The sequence below is a fragment of the Gorilla gorilla genome, chromosome X (genome assembly GCF_029281585.2).
Source record: "Gorilla gorilla gorilla isolate KB3781 chromosome X, NHGRI_mGorGor1-v2.1_pri, whole genome shotgun sequence".
Classification (NCBI taxonomy): domain Eukaryota; kingdom Metazoa; phylum Chordata; class Mammalia; order Primates; family Hominidae; genus Gorilla; species Gorilla gorilla.
This window is the reverse complement of record NC_073247.2, coordinates 166,661,087-166,679,544: the sequence shown is the minus strand read 5'-3', so window position 1 is coordinate 166,679,544 and position 18,458 is coordinate 166,661,087. Positions and strand designations below refer to the sequence as shown.

Sequence of the window (18,458 nt, the reverse complement as noted above, 5' to 3'; positions counted from 1 at the left end):
GGCCTGATCATTTCTTGAACTCAAGTACGGTGACTTCCATCCCCAAACCACCTAAGCTACTCACACCCTGACATTCCCCTAACATTTTTCACACCACCAACCCCATCCTCCTGGGACCACTGTCTTCTAACCCTCCAGTAAGCCCTTACTCCAACTATGCCTATGTCTTCCTGCCTCATTTCCACTCCTCCTCCAACTCTCCTGGACCTCTACATTTCCTTAAATGAAGCACTTTTGTCATCTGCCATTGGGGTAAAGAAAATAAATCATACAACTTCCTGAGAAAATTGGTTTCGTTTATTATTTTTACTACTCTTTTTTCAACTTGCTAATTTGGCTTTCAACTCCACCACCCCACTAAACTGTTCTCACTGAAGTCATCTTGTTGCTAAATACTGAACTAAATCTTCATCCTGTTTCTCAAATCAGACCACCGGCTCTATGAGTAGGAAAACCAGCCACTACATCCCCAGGGCCTGTGACAGTGAACTCAATTCCAAATTATCTGGTTACTTTATAACAAACTCCCTCTGTGAGTCAACAGTTGGTTCTAATCAAATATTAACTTTATGCTTTTTATTATATACACTTCCAGTATTATTTTAAAAGTTTTCAGCAAGGTGCCATGGCTCACACCTGTAATGCCAGCACTTTGGGAGGCCGAGGTGGGAATACTGCTTGAGCCCAGAAGTTTGAGACCAGCCAGGACAACACAGGGAGTCCCTGTCTCTCCAAAAAATTTAAAACTTCACCGGGTGTGGTGGTACACACCTATAGACCCAGCTACTCAGAAGGCTGAGGTCAGAGGATCGCTTGGTTGAGGCAACAGTGAGCCATGACTGTGCCACTGCACTCCAGCCTGGGCGACAGAGTGAGACCTCTCTTACAAAATTTTTTTTTTACTCACTGTGATGAGTCACTGTGCCCAGCCATGCATTATTTTTATGAACATTTGAATAATAAAGTTTTCATGAAATAAAAAATGTAACTTTCCTAACTTTGAGGAGAGACAGAAGGAAGAAAGGAAAGAGAAACCATCTGGGCTCTGGGCTTCTGTAAGATACCCACCTCTGCCACCTTCCCACTCTGGGTAAAGGCACCAGCTTTGACCAGCCACTTGCCAATCACCAGCACGAAGAGCCACTCACAACATGAGAAGCCTGAGGCGCACACAGGGTATTTCTCCTCCCCTGCACTCAATCTGTCTGTTTTCCCTGTGAGGCTAGAGTGAGCTAATGGGAGAATCTGTCATCACTCCAGGCTACAGAAAGTACCAGCTATCTTCTTGACACCCTGATCCTTGTTTATTTCTCCCCAGTTCAGTGTACTTATTTATTTGCAACATCTGACATATTTCTAAAGGTAATAAAGCAGCAGCAAAAAATATCCTTTTAAAAAGGAAGGACTTCTCCTGTCCCTGCAGTGCCAGGTTATAATCTAACTTGGCTTTAATGAACAAGATCAGGGGTTAGCAAACTACAGCCCATGGGCCAAATCCAATCTGAACCTGTTTTTAAATAAAGTTTTATTGCAACACAGCCACATCCACTTATTTAACATATCATCTATGGCTATTTTGATGATATACAGTGGAGCTGAATACTTGTGACATTTCCACTAGTTATATGCAGAACAAGCAGAGTATGAATGTTTCAGAGATACACGTGTATAGCGACAAAATGGGACTCAAAATAATTATACTGGCCATATATCCTTCCCACCTACTAGGCTGCCCCACATTCCTACAAGAACTGGTTAAAGGGATAATCACTCCACAAATGTGCACAGACAAAGGTCACCAAACACTTAATTATCCAGCTTTTAAAAATGTTCTGAAGTGATGTAATCCAAGTTAGTTTTGTCTCATTACTCTAAGTTCTTTGTAATGCTTAAGCCCTGTCCATCACTGAGATATGGTACAATAGGGTTAAGCCCTGTTTTTGTCTGCACTGTTCACACACTACACGTGAACAATGCAAGTCTCACCTCCTCAGCTTTGCTCCTGACCTCAGTAGGTATCTGATTGCTCTTACGGATCTTCAGCTGCTCTTTGGCTTTCTTCATGTCCTTCTCCACTCGTTGCCAGTCAACTTTGATGTACCCAGTATGGTTTGCAAGCTACAGTATCAACAATAATGACAACAAGAAATGAGAAACAGATTTGTTATTTCTTTCAGTCAGGATAAATCCTGAAGTAGACTCTCGAAACCCTCTGACTTTCCATTTTTGGAGACATCTGCCATTTGATTCTTTGTATCATGATGACATCTACTCAGCATCCCCCCTATATGCGAAGCCATATGCCTGGCACTAGAAATAACTACTGGCAATTCTTTTAAATTATTTATACTCTTACAACCCTTTTACAAAGAGTTACATAAGATGAAAATCAAGGTGGGGGGTCAAGATGTAGGGTGAAGAGATGGACCTTACAGGCAATACAAACGTTTCCAGAGAATGACTCTGACAATGTGCCCATGAGTGTCAGTTTCCTGACAATGTGAACAGAGCAAAGCATTCAGGCAGTTATTACTGTTGCTTAACAGGAAGAAATCTAGCATCTGGCCCCACAGAGATTTCTCATGAGCAACTTCATATAAAGGGATATTAAGAGAACCACATCCAAAGACACCTACAGCATATACCTATTTCCCTTGATAAAAACAGCAGGCACAAACACTAAAACTCAGTGTAAATCTGATTCAAGCATGTAGTTTTTTGATGATGGATTAATATCATCCTAGGAATGAAGAGAATGACTATAGCCAATCAATCAATGCCCTATCAATATCACTTCTCTCTACGAAATTTTTGGCAATCTCAAAATATCTGAAACTAAAAGTCTTCACCTTGCTAGAGTCTCCTCCTGCATTGTTGCTCTTCCTCTAGGCCCTATTTTAGCTAATGGCACCACCAGTCACCCAAACAGACTAGAGAAAATACTTGTGATGTGTATCATAAACAAAACATTGATACTCAAAAAAGTGAACTTCTTATAGAGATCAGTAAGAAAGAAAGTTCACTTTAAAAATGGGTAAGGGCAATTCAGAGGAAAGTGTCCACGAAAAGGAAAGTTCAACTTCACAAGTAATCAAGCCATAGTACCTTTATTTATGAGTCTATAACTGGAAATACACAAAAGTCTATCAACACATGAATGGATAAACAAATTGTATCATATTTACACAATAGAATATTACTTAGTACTAAAAAGAACAAATTACTTACAGCAACCACATACTTGAGTATCAACATTTGTATCTAAAAGAAGGCTCTGGTTCATTTACTCCACCCTGTTTATCCCACAGAATCCTGCTATTAAACTGAGAGAATACATGGACTAGCTATTTGAAGGCTCTTACATAAAAACAGCGACATGCAGATTGGAGAAGACCAGAATTCAAAGCACCACCAAACTGGTGGCGTGTTTCCTGCTTTTCCTGCAGTATCGCCTGGCCTAACCTCAAGGCAGGACTCAAGAAACATCTGACAAAATTCAACGCAAATTCATGATAAAACTCTCAGAGAAAGAGCAATAGAGGGGAACTTCCTCAACTTGATAAAGAACATCTACATAAAAAACCCTGCAGCTAACACTGTACATAATGGTGAAAGAACGAATGCAGGGAACAAGGCAAAGCTGTCCGCCGTCTCCACTCCTACTAAATATCGTACCAGAAATGAATTCAGAGTCAGCACAAGAAGGCAAGAAAAAGAATTAGGAGGCATCCTGATTCACAAGGAAGAGGTCAAACTGTCTCCAATCATAGACATCTTTGTCTACATAGAAAATTTCATAGACTTCAACAAAAAACAAAAACTCCTAGACTAAAAAAGTGAGTTTAGCAGGGTCACAGGACACAAATTCACACAAAACCAACTGAATTTCTATATGCTAGCAATTTGAACTGGAAATGAAAAATGTTTAAATGATTTACAACAATGGGTGCAAAAAATAATTAAATATTAGGTACAAATCAAATAAAACATACAGGATCTGTATACTGAGAACTACAAAATGCTGAAGAAAGAACTCAAAGACAACCTAAATAAATGGAGAGACACATCATGTACATGGAATGGAATACTCAACACAGAAATGATGCCCAGTTCTCTCCAAATTATCTATAGATTTGCTGCAATCCCAAATCACAAATCCCAGTAGGATTTCTTATAGATACATAAATAAGCCGGTTCTAAAATTTATATGGAAAGGCAAAGGAACTGGAATCACCAAAATGAATCTGAAAAAGAACAGAGTTGGGGGAATCACACTACCTGATTTAAGATTTACTATAATGCTACAGTAGTCAAGACAGTGTGTGATACTGAAGAAGAGATAGACACACAGACCAACAGAACAGAATAAAAAGTACAGAAACGGACGTGGACAACTACAACAAACTGATTTTTCACAAGGGGGCAAAAGTAGTAATGGTGGTGGTGAAGTCCCCTGGGTGGCCCAGGCCAGGATTGCGAGGTGACTTCCTGCTCTCCTTGGCATTACTGGGGGACTGCACTGCAGGGGCAAAGCAACACCAGAACTGGGAAAAGCAGCCTCTCCCGCTGCAAGGTCCCTCCAGCGCCCTCTACTGACAAAGCTCAACATCCTACTTCCATTGCAGCACAACAAGTAGAGGGAGCCGAATAAACTGAAAACTGGCAAGCGTTGCTGCTGGGCTCTGAAAGCTGCAAAAAGTGCTGGAAATGATCTACAGCTTGGTAAGAAAAAGCAACTACATTCATAAAGACGTGAAGGAAAAATTTCACTGTTCACAGATGGCATAAAAAGATTTTATAGACAAAACCCAAAAGAATCCCAGACAAGACTTTTTTAACAAGGTGGCTGGCTGAAAGAGCAACGTAAAATATCAACTGTATTTCAACACACTAGCATGAATCAGAATGTGTAGTTTTAAAAATTGTATCATCCACAAGAGCAACTAAAGTTATAAGGTATCCAGTAATAAAACTGAATCACAGATGTACAAGATCTATACGGAAAAATAATAAAAAGTCTATTCAAAGGCATTAAAGAAGACCTAAATAATTGGAGAGAAAGCCTGTGTTCACAGATAGAATACTCAATATCATAAGAGATATCTACATGGTTCCAATGCAATTCCGATAAAAATTTCAACAGGATTTTTGAAAATAACTGACAAGTCTGATCTAAAATTTAGATGAATGAGCAGAAACACAAAAGTAGCTGCAACACTCCTGAAGAATAAGGTGGAGGAATTTGCATTACCAAATATTAAGCTTTAGTACTGTCATAAAGATCGAAAGTTGACCAGTGGAACAGAACACAGAAACCAGAGTCACAGCCACACATACATGGGTTCTGATATATGAAAGAGACAATGCTGCAAATGTTGGGAATGGGAAGAATTATTCACTAAATTCTGCTCAATTATCAGTATGGAAAAAAGGAAACTGGATCCCTATGTCAAACTATAACTTGTGATATAACTGATCTCCCAACATTATGCTTGCCTCCTGCTCTCACTCCCCTGGTGACAGATAACATGAGTGCCTGCCACAGATTCTCCATGTCTCACCTCTGCAGCAAAGCAGTGTCCCTGTACCCCTTGAATATTGGAATTATCCAACCCCAAAATCTCATTTTTAGGTGCCTTTCTGGAGACATTTTCAATACCAATTATTTCTGTCAGGGCCCCAAAAAGAAACAGAGGACACACTCAAATTAAGACATTTCAAAGCAATATTAAAATGTTTATGAAGTTTGGGGCAGCATATAAGGGAAACCACAGGGATAGAGATGTTACTGCACTTCCACCTGAAGGGTCAAGGGGAAGGAGAGAGAGGTGTGAGGAGGGGCCCCACCTTGCAGGGAGTCTGACCTGTCCAGCAACAGAGCCAGCACGTAACAAGCCCACAGGGAAGCAGCCAACAAAAGTGAGGCTTGGGCAACAAAGGAGATGCAACTTGCACCATGTTTCTGAAGAACTGTGCTTGGGAGTCCTGAGGTCATGGTAGTGTGAGGAAGCCTATACTGGCACAGGGACCACATGGAAGAGCACTGAGACTATGGACAGGGGGGAAATAAGGAGAGGAGGAGGGAAGACAAACAGAGACAGAGACACAAACAGGCCCCACAAGTCCAGACCTACCCTAACCCTCTGATCATCTGGCCTGTAACCACATGAGACTCTGATCCACAAGCACCTACCTTAACCCTCCCCAAATTCCTGTAACCATGAGAGAGAATAAAGTGATCATTATTTGAAGCCATTAGGTTTGGGGGAATTTGTCATGCAGCAATACCACACTCAACCCAGCTACAGCCAGTTACCAGCTTCCCTCTTCGATACATTTGATTTTCACCTGACCTATCTGCAAAACTCACTCCAATCATGGTGCTAACGCAGAACTTACCTTGCAAAAGTGAGGGTTGCCAACTGTGGGAAGAGACAAATGGCTGTGAATTCAGAGACTCTAGCATGATTCAGCAAGTTATGGCTCCCACAGCACAGCAGAATCACCTCAGGAGTTTTAAGTTTTCCAATGAAATCAGACTGTGGGTCAGGAGTGGCACACGTTGGCTCTTTTAAAAACTCCTAGGTGATTCCAATGTGGAGCCAAATTTGAATACCAATGCCACAGAGCTAAGAAATATATGCCTAATACAATCAAATGTCAGTTTTCTTTTGTTTTTGGAGAAACTGCTCCCTTTTTCAAGTCTTGCTTGTTAGTCTCTCCTAAGCAGTCTCAGAGAACTGGCAACCACTGGTTCCGAAACTATGGGTCAAGGAGACAGCAGACGACATCTGACTGTACTGTCACTTAGCTCCCATTTCTCATCACATGCTCAACATCCCCTCTGTAAAAGCTAGCTATAATATTAGCATATGAGACTACATCATCACAGCACACTTGTATTTTTGAAATCACATCCGCTTAATAATTCAGCTGGTCTTAAAAACTCTTTTAAGGGAGCTATGATAAGGAATTTGCACTTCTGTCCCCACATGAGGAAATAAAATGGGACTGGCAAATAACATTTACTAGTATAATGAATAAAATTTGACTCAAACGGTCACTAGCATTTAAAATAGTACATGAAAACAAGTGCAAAGGCTAGTCTAGTGTGACATAGCCAGGACTGTATTACAACTCCCCACACCACATTCCTTAATGGGCAGGTGGAATTTCCAAACATCTGAGAACATTTCACATACAGACCTGAAGGAGAAAAAATCCACCTCCCACAGCTGTTGCAGCCAACTTTCCAACCTTCTGGAATATGAAACCCGTGCACCTACAAAAACAAACCAACATCAGACAAATTGATGAGCTGTCAGTTACATACAAACGTGCATTTCTGGCAATGTTCATATCTTACTTAGCTTAAGATGACCTAGCTCCTTCCTACCCCCTACATAAAGCCAGCCCCAAGAGGAGCATGACATAAGGAAATCAAATCTTGGCTCTACGAATCTCATGGTCTTGAGTAAGTCCCTTAAAACTCTCAGGTTATATTTTTAAAAGATGACTCTGGCTACATTGTGGAGAAGAGATTAAAGGGGGAGGACGAAGGCAGAGACTCTAGTTAAGAGGGTGAAGTACGATCCAGAAGAGAAGTGAATGCCAATGGGCCGAGGTAGAAATGGCAAGGAGGGAGCAGACCTGAGGAACTGTTTGTGAAGAAAAAAATAAAACACTCCTGAGTTTGAGGACAGGATGGTTGCAAGGGATAAGGCACAAGATTCTGTCCTGAATGTGGCATTTTTTACAATATAAAAACAAGGAAGAGGAATAGAGGAAAAGGTGGGGGAAGGGAGGGGAGGAGATAATGTCATTTTGAATATGTTGAATGCAAAATGTCCATATGATATCTGAGTGGCAACATCTCGTAGCCAGTTTAATATAATTATGCGTTTATTATTGTCTATCTTCCTGCCCCCACCTGATACTAAAATGTAAGCTTCATGAAGCCAGAGATTTTGTTGTGTTCATTGCTGAACACCTATCAGCTGTAATCATTAACCATTGTTGAAAAAATCCTCCCTAGACTCCAATTCTCCAGCCCCCTTCCCTTTTCTCTGCTCTCCTTTACAGCAAAACTACTTTGAGGCCGTCTCTTTTGTCCTGTGTCCATATTCTCTCACACCTACACCATTCAGGCTTTTGTCCCATGACTTCAATGAAACCATTCCTATCAAGGTTACCACTGATCTTGACCTTACCAAATGCTAGTGTTCACTTCTCAGCTTTAATCTCATCTGACCTACAGCAGCTTTTGACACAGTTGATTACTCTCTCCTTTTTTTAAAAAAGGTATTTTATTGTGTATATTTGAGGTTTACAACATGATGTTATGGGATACACATAGACAACTAAAGTGGTTACTATAATGAATCAGATTAATATATCTATCATCTCACATAGTTACTTTTTTGTGATAAGAGCAGCTAAAATCCACTTAATTCACAGAAATCCCTAAGGCAATACAATTGCATTAGCTGCAGTCCTCATGCTGTACATTGGATCTCTCGACTTGCTCCTCTTACATATTTGCTACTTTGTATCCTTTGACCTACATCTTCCCATTTCCTCCCATCCTATCCCTGGTAACCAGTTTTATTTCTTTATATTTATTATATTATACAACTGTATATATGACTTTTTCCCCACACATATGAGATCATGCAGTATTTTGTCTTTCTATGTCTGGCTTACTTCACTTAGCATAATGTCCTCCAAAATCTATGCTATGGCAAACAGCACAATCTCCTTTTTTAAGGCTAAATAGTATCCCATTGTATACACATTTTCTCTATCCATTCATCCATTGATGGACACTTAGGATGTTTCTATATCTTGGCTACTATAAATTAATGCTGCACTGAACATGAGAGGGCAGATATCTTTATGAGGTGGTGATTTCATTTCCTTGGGGTATATACTCAGAAGAGGAATTGCTGGGTCGCATGGTAGTTCTAATTTTAATTTCTTTAGGAACCTCCATACTGTTTTCCATAATGGTTGTACCAATCTACATTCCCGCCAACAGTGTACTAGGGTTCCTTTTTCTCCACACCCTCATCAACAATTATCTCTTGTCTTTTTGATTACAGCCATTCTAACAAGTGTCAGTTGATATCTCATTGTGGTTTTAATTTGCATTTCCCTGATAACTGATGATGCTAAGCATCTTTTCATATACCTCTGGTGGCCATTTCTATGCCTTCTTTGGGGAAACGTCTGTTCAGGTCTTTTCCCCATTTTTTAAATCAGGTTATTTGTTGTTCTGCTATTGTACTCTCTCCTTCTTGACATCTTTTTGCTCTGGAATACCATTCGCTCTTGGTTTTCCTCATATATCACTGGCCATTCCTTATCAGACAATTTTGCTGAGTCCTCCTCTTTCTGACTTCTGAATGTTAGGTTGTTCTGAGGCTCAGTCCTAGAACCTCTTTGCTCTGTGTATTCACTTTCTATCTGCTGGGTCTATACCATGATCTCTGATGTAGGTTACTGTTACAGCTCCTCATCTGGACTCCTTACCTCCACTTTCACCCCCGAGAATCTATTCTCAATATAGCAGCTCATACAGTCCTAAAACAGGGGTCGACAAACCGCAGCCTGGGAGCCAAATCCTGCCAGATGTCTCTTTGTAAATCAAGTTGCAACAGAGATTGTGTGATCCATAAAGCCTACAATATTTACCATATGGGGTCTTTACAGAAAAACTTTGCTGACCCCTGCTCTAAAATGTAAGATCAAGGTACACTTCTGCTCATAACCTTCCAGTAACTTCCCTCCTCACTAAGAGAGAAAGTTAAAGCCTTACACTTAACATCTTGTCTCCCATTACCTCGCTACCCTCATTGTCTACTGTTCTCCCCTTATTACATTTCAGCTCAGTAAAAGAATTACAAATACAACAATGCATGGAGAACCTCATAAGACTTTTAATCTTTTTTAAACAAAAGTTAGATGTCAGGCAGTATATTTCTGAAGCGACTCTGAAATTGGAAGGGTGGTAGGACCAGTAAATAAATGATAAGGGTCCATTTTAAGAGCATTCCACTGTTCAGATTTACTAAAGTATAATCACAGTAACTGACATATTTAGAATGGTTACAGATTTTTGCTGTTACAAAAATTGTTGCACTGTTTATAACACCTGGCTTTTTCTCTTTTTAAAACAAAACGCACATTTTAAATAAAGCCTAATAACAAAGCAAGACCCAAAAAGATCAAGTGATTTCTAAGTAACTGCATCCAAGAACAAGAATCAAGCACATTTATAAGAATAAAAAATATCTAGTACCCAATGAAGTAAAATTCATAATATCTGCCATCTAATTAAAAACTACCAGGCTTGCAAGGCAGAAAAATACCACGATCAAAAAAAAATAAACTAAAAGAAACCCAGAAATGATACTGATGAAAAAATTAGTAGACAAAAGCATTAAAAGTTATTACAATTATATTCCATATGTTCAAGAAGCTAGAGAAAAGATTGCACATAATAAGTAGAGGCAAGGAAGCTCTTTTAAAAACATGCAAATCTTGGCTGGGTACAGTGGCTCATGCCTGTAATCCCAGTACTTTAGGAGGCCAAGGCAAGAGGATTGCTTGAGCCCAGGTGTTTAAGGCCAGCCTGGGCAAAATAGTGAGTCCCCATCTCTCTAAAAATAACTTTTTTAAATTAGCCAGGCACGGTAGCATGCACCTGCAGTTCCACTATTCAAGAGGCTGAGGTGGGAGGATCTCTTGAGCCCAGGAGGTAGAGGTTGCAGTGAGCTGTGATTGTGCCACTGCACTCCAGCCTAAGCAACAGAGCAAGAAAGTCTCAAAAAAAAAGATGCAAATCAAACTTACAGAAATAAAAACTACAATGTCTGAGATGAAAAATATAGCAGTTTAGACACTGTAGAAGATTAATAAACTTCATGAAATAGCAATAAAAACTATCAAAAATGAAACAGAAAAGAGACAAAAAAATGAAAATGGTTATGATACTGAACTATAGTTAGACAAGATGCTACCATAGGGGGAACTGGGGAATGGGTATAAGACCTCTATGGATTATTTCTAACTGCATGTGAATGTACAATTATCTCAAAATAAAGTTTTTAAAAAGTAAACAGTATTAATGAACTGTGGAAAAACTTCACACACCCTAATAAATGTGTAATTGGAATCACTGAAGGAGGACAGAAAAAAATATTTGAAGGACAACAGAAAATATTCCAAGCTTCGTGAAAACTATAAATCCACAGATCCAAAAAGCTCAATGAAATCTAAGCAAAAGAAACAAAGAAGGCCAGGCATGGTGGCTCACACCTGTAATCGCAGCACTTTGGGAGGCTGAGGCAGGAGGATCACCTGAGGTCAGGAGTTCGAGACCAGCCTGGCCAACATGGTGAAACCCCATCTCTACTAAAAATACGAAAATTAGCCAGGCGCGGTGGTGCACACCTGTAATCCCAGCTACTCCAGAGGCTGAGGCACGAGAATCACCTGAACCTGGGAGGTGGAGGTTGCAGTGAGCTGAGATCATGCCACTGCATTCCAGTCTGGGTGACAGAGAAAGAGTCCATCTCAAAAAAAAAAAAAAAAAAAAAAGATAGAAAAAGAAAACTATAGCAAGGTACAACATAAACAAACTGCTTAAAACAAATGGTAAAGAGGAAATCTTTTTTTTCTTTTTTTTCTTTTTTTTTTTTTTTTTGAGACGGAGTCTCACTCTGTCGCCCAGGGTAGAGTGCAGTGGCACAATCTCGGCTCACTGCAAGCTCCGCCTCCCGGGTTCACGCCATCCTCCTGCCTCAGCCTCCCGAGTAGCTGGGACTACAGGCGCCCGCCACCACGACCGGCTAATTTTTTGTATTTTTTAGTAGAGACGGGGTTTCACCATGTTAGTGAGGATGGTCTCAATCTCCTGACCTCATGTTCCACCCGCCTCAGCCTCCCAAAGTGCTGGGATTACAGGGGTGAGCCACCACGCCCGATCTAGAGGAAATCTTAAAAGGAGCCTGAAGGGGGGAAAAAGAGGCACTGGGTACAGAGGAATAAAGTTTGAAGTGAACACATTTCTCACAGAAAATAATACAAAGCCAAAAGACAATGAAATAACATTTTTAATGTACTGAAAAAAAAGTAACAACCCTGTCAATCTAGAATTCTACACTAAGTGATCTTGCAAAAACAGAAATGAAATAAAGACCTTTTTCACAGATACAAAACCTGAAAAAAAAAATATCCCCAGCAGACCAGCAATATAAGAAATGTTAAAGGAAGTCTTTCAGGCAGGGGAAAATGATATCATATAGAAATCAGGATCCACACAAAGGCATGAAGAGCACAAGAAATAGAAACTATGGAGTAAAATGTGAAACGCTTCCTTCTTGTTATTAAAAACTATAAAAATTCAACATTTAATGCAAAAATAATAAGAATGTATTATGAATTTACATAATTTTAAAAGTAAAATTTATAGCAATGAAAACAAAGGGGGAAGGGGAAAATGGAAGCATACTGTTATATCATATATGAAGCATTAGATTTCTTGAAGGCAGACTACAAGTAGAAGATGTCTCCTATAAACCCTAAAGCAACCACTAAAATTACACAACACACAGTTATAGCTAATAAGCCAACAAAGGACATAATTATGAAAATATCCATGAAAATAGAATTATGAAAATGGAATTGAAAATATTTGATCTAAGCAACAAAAAAATAAATTGGACCTCATCAAAATTAAAAATAAATTGGACTTCATCAGAATTAAAAACTTTTTTGTATCAAAGAACATTATCAAAACAGTGAAAAAGACAAGTTAGAGAACAGGACAAAATATTTGCAAATTGTGTCTGGTAAGGGTCTAGAATCCAGAACATATAAAGAAGTCTTACAACTCAATAACAAAAAGATAAACCCAATTAAAAAATGGGCAAAGGACTTGAGTTGACATTTATCTGGAGAAGATATACAAATGGCCAGGAAGTACATGAAAAGATGCTCAAAAGTTAGGTGGGTCCTCAAAAAAGTAAACATAGAATTATCATATGATCCAACAATTCCACTCCTGGGTATATACAAAAAAATAGAAGACCTAAAAATAGGTATTGAAAAAATACTTATACCCAATGTTCATAGCAGCATTATTCACAACAGTTAAAAGGTGGAAATACCCCAGATGTCCACCAACAGATGTATGGATGAACAAACTGTGGCATATACATACAGTGGAATCCTACTGAGCTATAAAAAGGAATGAAGTAGCAATATATATACACTATAACATGCATGAACCTCAAAAGCATTATGCTAAGTGAAAGAAGCCAAACACGAAAGTTCACCCATTGCATGATTCAATATATATGAAATATTCAGAATAGATCAATCCATAAGGACAGAAAGCAGACTGTGGTTGCCAGGAGTTGTAGGAAGGAAGAATTAGGAGTAAGTGCTCAATGGGTACTCAGTTTTATTTGGAGGTGATAAAAGGATTTTAAAACCATATAGAGATAGTGGTTGTACAATATTGTGAATGTACTAAGTTGTACTAAACTATTCACTTTAAAATGGTTAGTTTTATGTTATGTGAATTTCACCTCAGTATATATATGTACACACATATATAACATATATATTTATATTATACACACACACACAAATACTTGATCCAAAAGAAAGCAAAAAATGAAAACAAAGAACAGATTAAATACCAAGATGGTAATTTTGAACCCAGTAATAACAAAAACAAACGTCCCACTTACAAAAAATATACACTTATGAATAAATCTAGCCAAGAAGGCAAAAGGTCCATACACTGAAAACTATAGAAGGCTGATGAAAGAAATTGAAGACAACACAAATAAACAGAAAGATATTCCATGTTCATGAATGGGAAGAATTAAAATTGCTAAAATCTCCATACCTCCCAAAGCAATCTACAGATTCAATGCAATCCACATCAAAATTCCAATGACATTTTTCACAGAAAGAGGAAAAAAAATCCTAAAATTCACATGGAAGTACAAAAGACCCCTAATAGCCAAAGCAATCTTGAGCAAAAAGAACAAAGTTGGAGGCATCATCATACTACCTGATCTCAAAATATACTACAAAGCTATAGTAACCAAAACAACATGGTCCTGGCATTAAAAACAAACACATAGACCAACGGATCAGAATAGAGAGCCCAGAAATAAATCCATGTATTTACAGTCAACTGATTTTTGACAAAGATGCCAAGAACACACAACAGGGAAAGGATAGTCTCTTCAAAAAATGGTCCTAAGCAAACTGTTTATCCACATGCAAAAGAGACCCTCATCTCAAACCACTGCAAAAATCAACTGGAAACAGATTAAATACTTAAATATAAGACCTGAAACTGTAAAACTGTTAGAAGAAAACAGGGAGAAAGCTCCATGACACTGGTCTGCACAAATATTTTTTGGATATGACCCGAAAAGCAAAGGCAACAAAAGGCAAAAATAGACAAATGGGATTACATCAAACTAAAAAGCTTCTGTACAGCAAAGGAATCAACAGAGTGAAGAGACAACCTAAAGAATGGGAGAAAATATTTGCAAAGCATATATCTGATAAGAGATTAATATAAAAGATATACAAGGGATTAAACAACTCAATTGTAAAAATACAACCTGATTTAAAAATGGGCAAAGGACCTGAATAGACATTTCTCAAAAGACATACAAACATACAAATGGCCAATAAATAAGGTATATGAAAAAAATGCTCAACATCACTAATCATGAGGAAAATGCAAACCACAATGAGCTATCACCTCACACCTGTTAGGATGGCTATCATCAAAAAGACAAGAGATAACAAGTGTTGGTGAGGATGTAGAGAAAAGGAAATCTTTGTACACTGTTGGTAGGAATGTAAATTAGTAGAGCCATTATGGAAAACTGTATGGAGACTCCTCAATAAATTAAAAATAGTAGAACTAATAACATATGATTCAGCAATCACACTACTGGGTATACAGCCAAAGGATATGAAGTCAGTACATTAAAGAGGTATCTGCATTCCCGTGTTCACTGCAACTATTCACAATATCCAAGATAGAGACAACTTAAGTGTCCATCAACAGATGGATAATGAAAATGTGGTATATTACATAATGGAATACTGTTCAACCCTTAAAAAGGAAATCTTGATATTTGTGACAACATGGATTAACCTGTAGGACATTATGCTATGTAAAATAAGTCAGGCACAGAAAGACAAATACCAAATGGTCTCACTTATATGTGGAATCTAAAAAAGTCAAATTCATAGAAACAGAGAATGGTGGTGACCAAAGGTTGTGGGGTGGGGCGGTTGGGGAAATGTTGGTCAAGGACACAAAAATTCCAGTTAGGAGGAAGAAGTTTAGGATATCTACTGTATATCATGGTGACTACAGTTAATAACAACATATTATATATTTGAAAATTGCCGTAAGAGTAGGTTTTAAGTGTTCTCACCACAAAAACATGGTAAGTATGTGAGGTAATACATGTTAAATAGCTTGATTTAGCCATTCCAGAATGTATACATATATCAAAACGTCATGTACGCCACAAATAAATGCAATTTTGGTGTTGCTGTTTTGTTTCCTTTTTGAGACTGGGTCTCATTCTGTCACCCAGGCTGGATGGAGTACAGTGGCATGATCTTGGCTCACTACAACCTCCCCCTCCCAGGTTCAAGCCATCCTCCCACCTCAGCCTCCCAAGTAGCTGGGACTACAGGTGCACACCACCACGCCCAGCTAATTTTTCTATTTTTTGTAGAGATGGGGTTTCGCCATGCTGCCCAGGCTGGTCTCAAACTCCTGAGCTCAAACGATCCACCTGCCTCGGCCTCCCAAAGTGCTGGTATTAAAGGTGTGAGCCACTGCACCCAGCCTACAATTTTTACTAGTCAATTAAAATAATTTTAAAAATAAACTTAAATGTAAATAATCTAAGCACCCTAATTTAAAGGAAGAGACTGTCAAATTGGATTCTAAAAAAATAACAACCACCTATATGGAACCTACAAGAAACCTACTTTACATGTAAAGACTCAGCTGGGTGTGGTGGCTCACGCCTATAATCCCAACACTTTGGAAGGCTGAGGCAGGCAGATCATTTGAGGTCAGGAGTTCGAGACCAGCCTGGACAATACGGTGAAACCCTGACTCTACTAAAAATACAAAAATTACCCCGGTGTGATGGTTCACGCCTGTAGTCCTAGCTACTTGGGAGGCTGAGGCGAGAGAATTGCTTGAACCCGGGAGGCAGAGGTTGCAATAAGCCAAGATCACACCACTGCACTCTAGCCTGGGTGAGAGAGCGAGACTATGTCTCAAAAAAAATAAATAAATATAAATGTAAAGACTCCACAATACCCTATTCCATGTGCCTCTTCCCTTGGCTGAGTTAATCTGTATCATTTTCTGTTAAAAAAATAAAAAATAAAAAAATAACCCTGAGCGGAACAGCTCTGAGTTCTGTGAATTCTCCTAGAGAACTATCAAACATGACAGTGGTCTTGGGGACCCCTGAACTCTGCAACTAGTAAGTGGCTTTTAGCAAGACTACAATATACAAGATCAATATACAAAAAAAACTATTGCATTTCTATATACTATACAAGCAACGAACAATGGCAACTTGAAATTTTAAAAGTAATACCATTTATAATGGTATCAAAAATATGAAATACTTAGGAATAAATCTGATATAAGATGTGTAAGATCTACAAAGCATTGCTGAGAGAAATTAAAGAAAACCTAAACAAATTGGAGAGATACACCAATGTTTATGGATCAATGCAATCCCAGTCAAAATCTCATCGGGTGTCTGGCAGAAACTGGCAGCAGCCTAATTCTAAACTTCATATGGAGGAGTGTATAAAAACAAGATAAAATTCAGATGGAAATGCTAAATACCTAGAATACTCAAAATAGCTTTGATGAAAAACAAAATTTCAAGACTTGCATTACCTAAGTTACAGTAATCAAAACAGCATGATAATGGCACCTAGATCAATTTGGCAGTACAAAGAGCTCAAAAACATATAGTCAACTGATTTTCAACATAGGTGTAAAGACAATTCAGTGGAGAAAAAGACAGTCTTTTTTTTACAAATGTGGGGACAACTAGATACCCATACGCAAAAAAAACTTGGATTCCTACCTTATACTATATACAAAAAGTAAATCAAAATGGATCACAGAACTAAATATAAAATCCGAACCTATATACAATCTAGAAAAAGCAAGAGAAAATCTTGGTGACCCTGGATTAGGCAAATATTCTCAGACATGACACCAAAAGCTGGAGCTACAAAAGAGCTGCACTTCAAGATTAAGAACTTCTGCTCTTTGAAAGGTACAGTTCAGATAACGAAAAGCTACAGAGAAGTAATATATTTGCAAATCACATATCTAAGACTTCTATCCAGAATATTTAAAGAACTCTCACGATTCAGCAGTGAAAGAAAACCAACAACCCAATAAAAATATGTGGAAAAGATTTGAACAAATAAGTCATCAAAGATATATGAATGGCAAAAAATAAGCCCATGAAAATGCTCAACATCATTAGTCATTAGAGAAACGCAAATTCAAACCACAATGAGATACAACTTCATACCCACTAAGATGTTTGTAATCAAAAAGATAATACCAAGTGTTAGTGAGGATGCAGAGGAACTGGAACCCTCACACATTGCTGGTGGAGATGTAAGATGGTACAGGCACTTTAAAAACTGGCCGGTACTTGTAAATTTGGAACATTCACTTACTACGTGACTCAGCCATACTATTCCTAGATATTTACCCAAAAGAAATGAAAGCATATGTTCATACAAAGACTTGTACACTTTATACAAACTTGAAGTTTTATCTGTAATAGCTAAAAAGTGAAAAAAAAACTCAAATGTCCATCACAGGTGGATGGAGAAACAGATTGTGGTACATCCATACAATGGAGTACTACTTAGCAATAAAAAGGAATGAACTGTTGATAAACAGAAAAGCACAGATTATCTCAAAATTATTATGGTAAAGGCTGATGCAGGAGAACTGCTTGAACCCAGGAGGCAGTGAGCCAAGATCGCGCCACTGCACTCCAGTCTGGGCAACAGAGCAAGACTCCGTCTCAAAACAAAAAAATATATTATTATGGTGAATAAGAGAAGCCAGACAAAAAAGAATATATACTATGTAATTCCACTTCTAAAAAGAATCTAGAAAACATAATCTATAGTAATAGAAACCAGATCAGTGGTGGGAGGATGGCATGAAGGAAAGAGCGTGGAATTACAAAGAGGTACAAAGCAGCTTTTGAAGTGATAGGTATGTTCATTATCTTGACTGTGGTGATGGTTTTATGGGCATGTACATATGTAAAAATGTATCAAATTGTATACTTTAAATATGTGCAACTTATAATATACCTATTTATTAA

At 38.3% G+C, this 18,458-nt stretch overlaps 1 protein-coding gene across 1 annotated transcript in view; it reads right to left on the bottom strand.

The window, feature by feature from the left end:
* The window catches only part of FUNDC2 (FUN14 domain containing 2), a 28,371-nt gene that overhangs the window by 1,327 nt on the left and 8,586 nt on the right, over positions 1 to 18,458 (bottom strand). Inside the window, exons 3-4 of the mRNA XM_019019297.3 lie at positions 7,207 to 7,282; positions 1,987 to 2,118 (exon numbers count right to left, since the gene is read on the bottom strand). Coding sequence (XP_018874842.1) covers positions 1,987 to 2,118; positions 7,207 to 7,282 — 208 coding nt within the window. The remainder of the gene's footprint in view (positions 1 to 1,986; positions 2,119 to 7,206; positions 7,283 to 18,458) is intronic.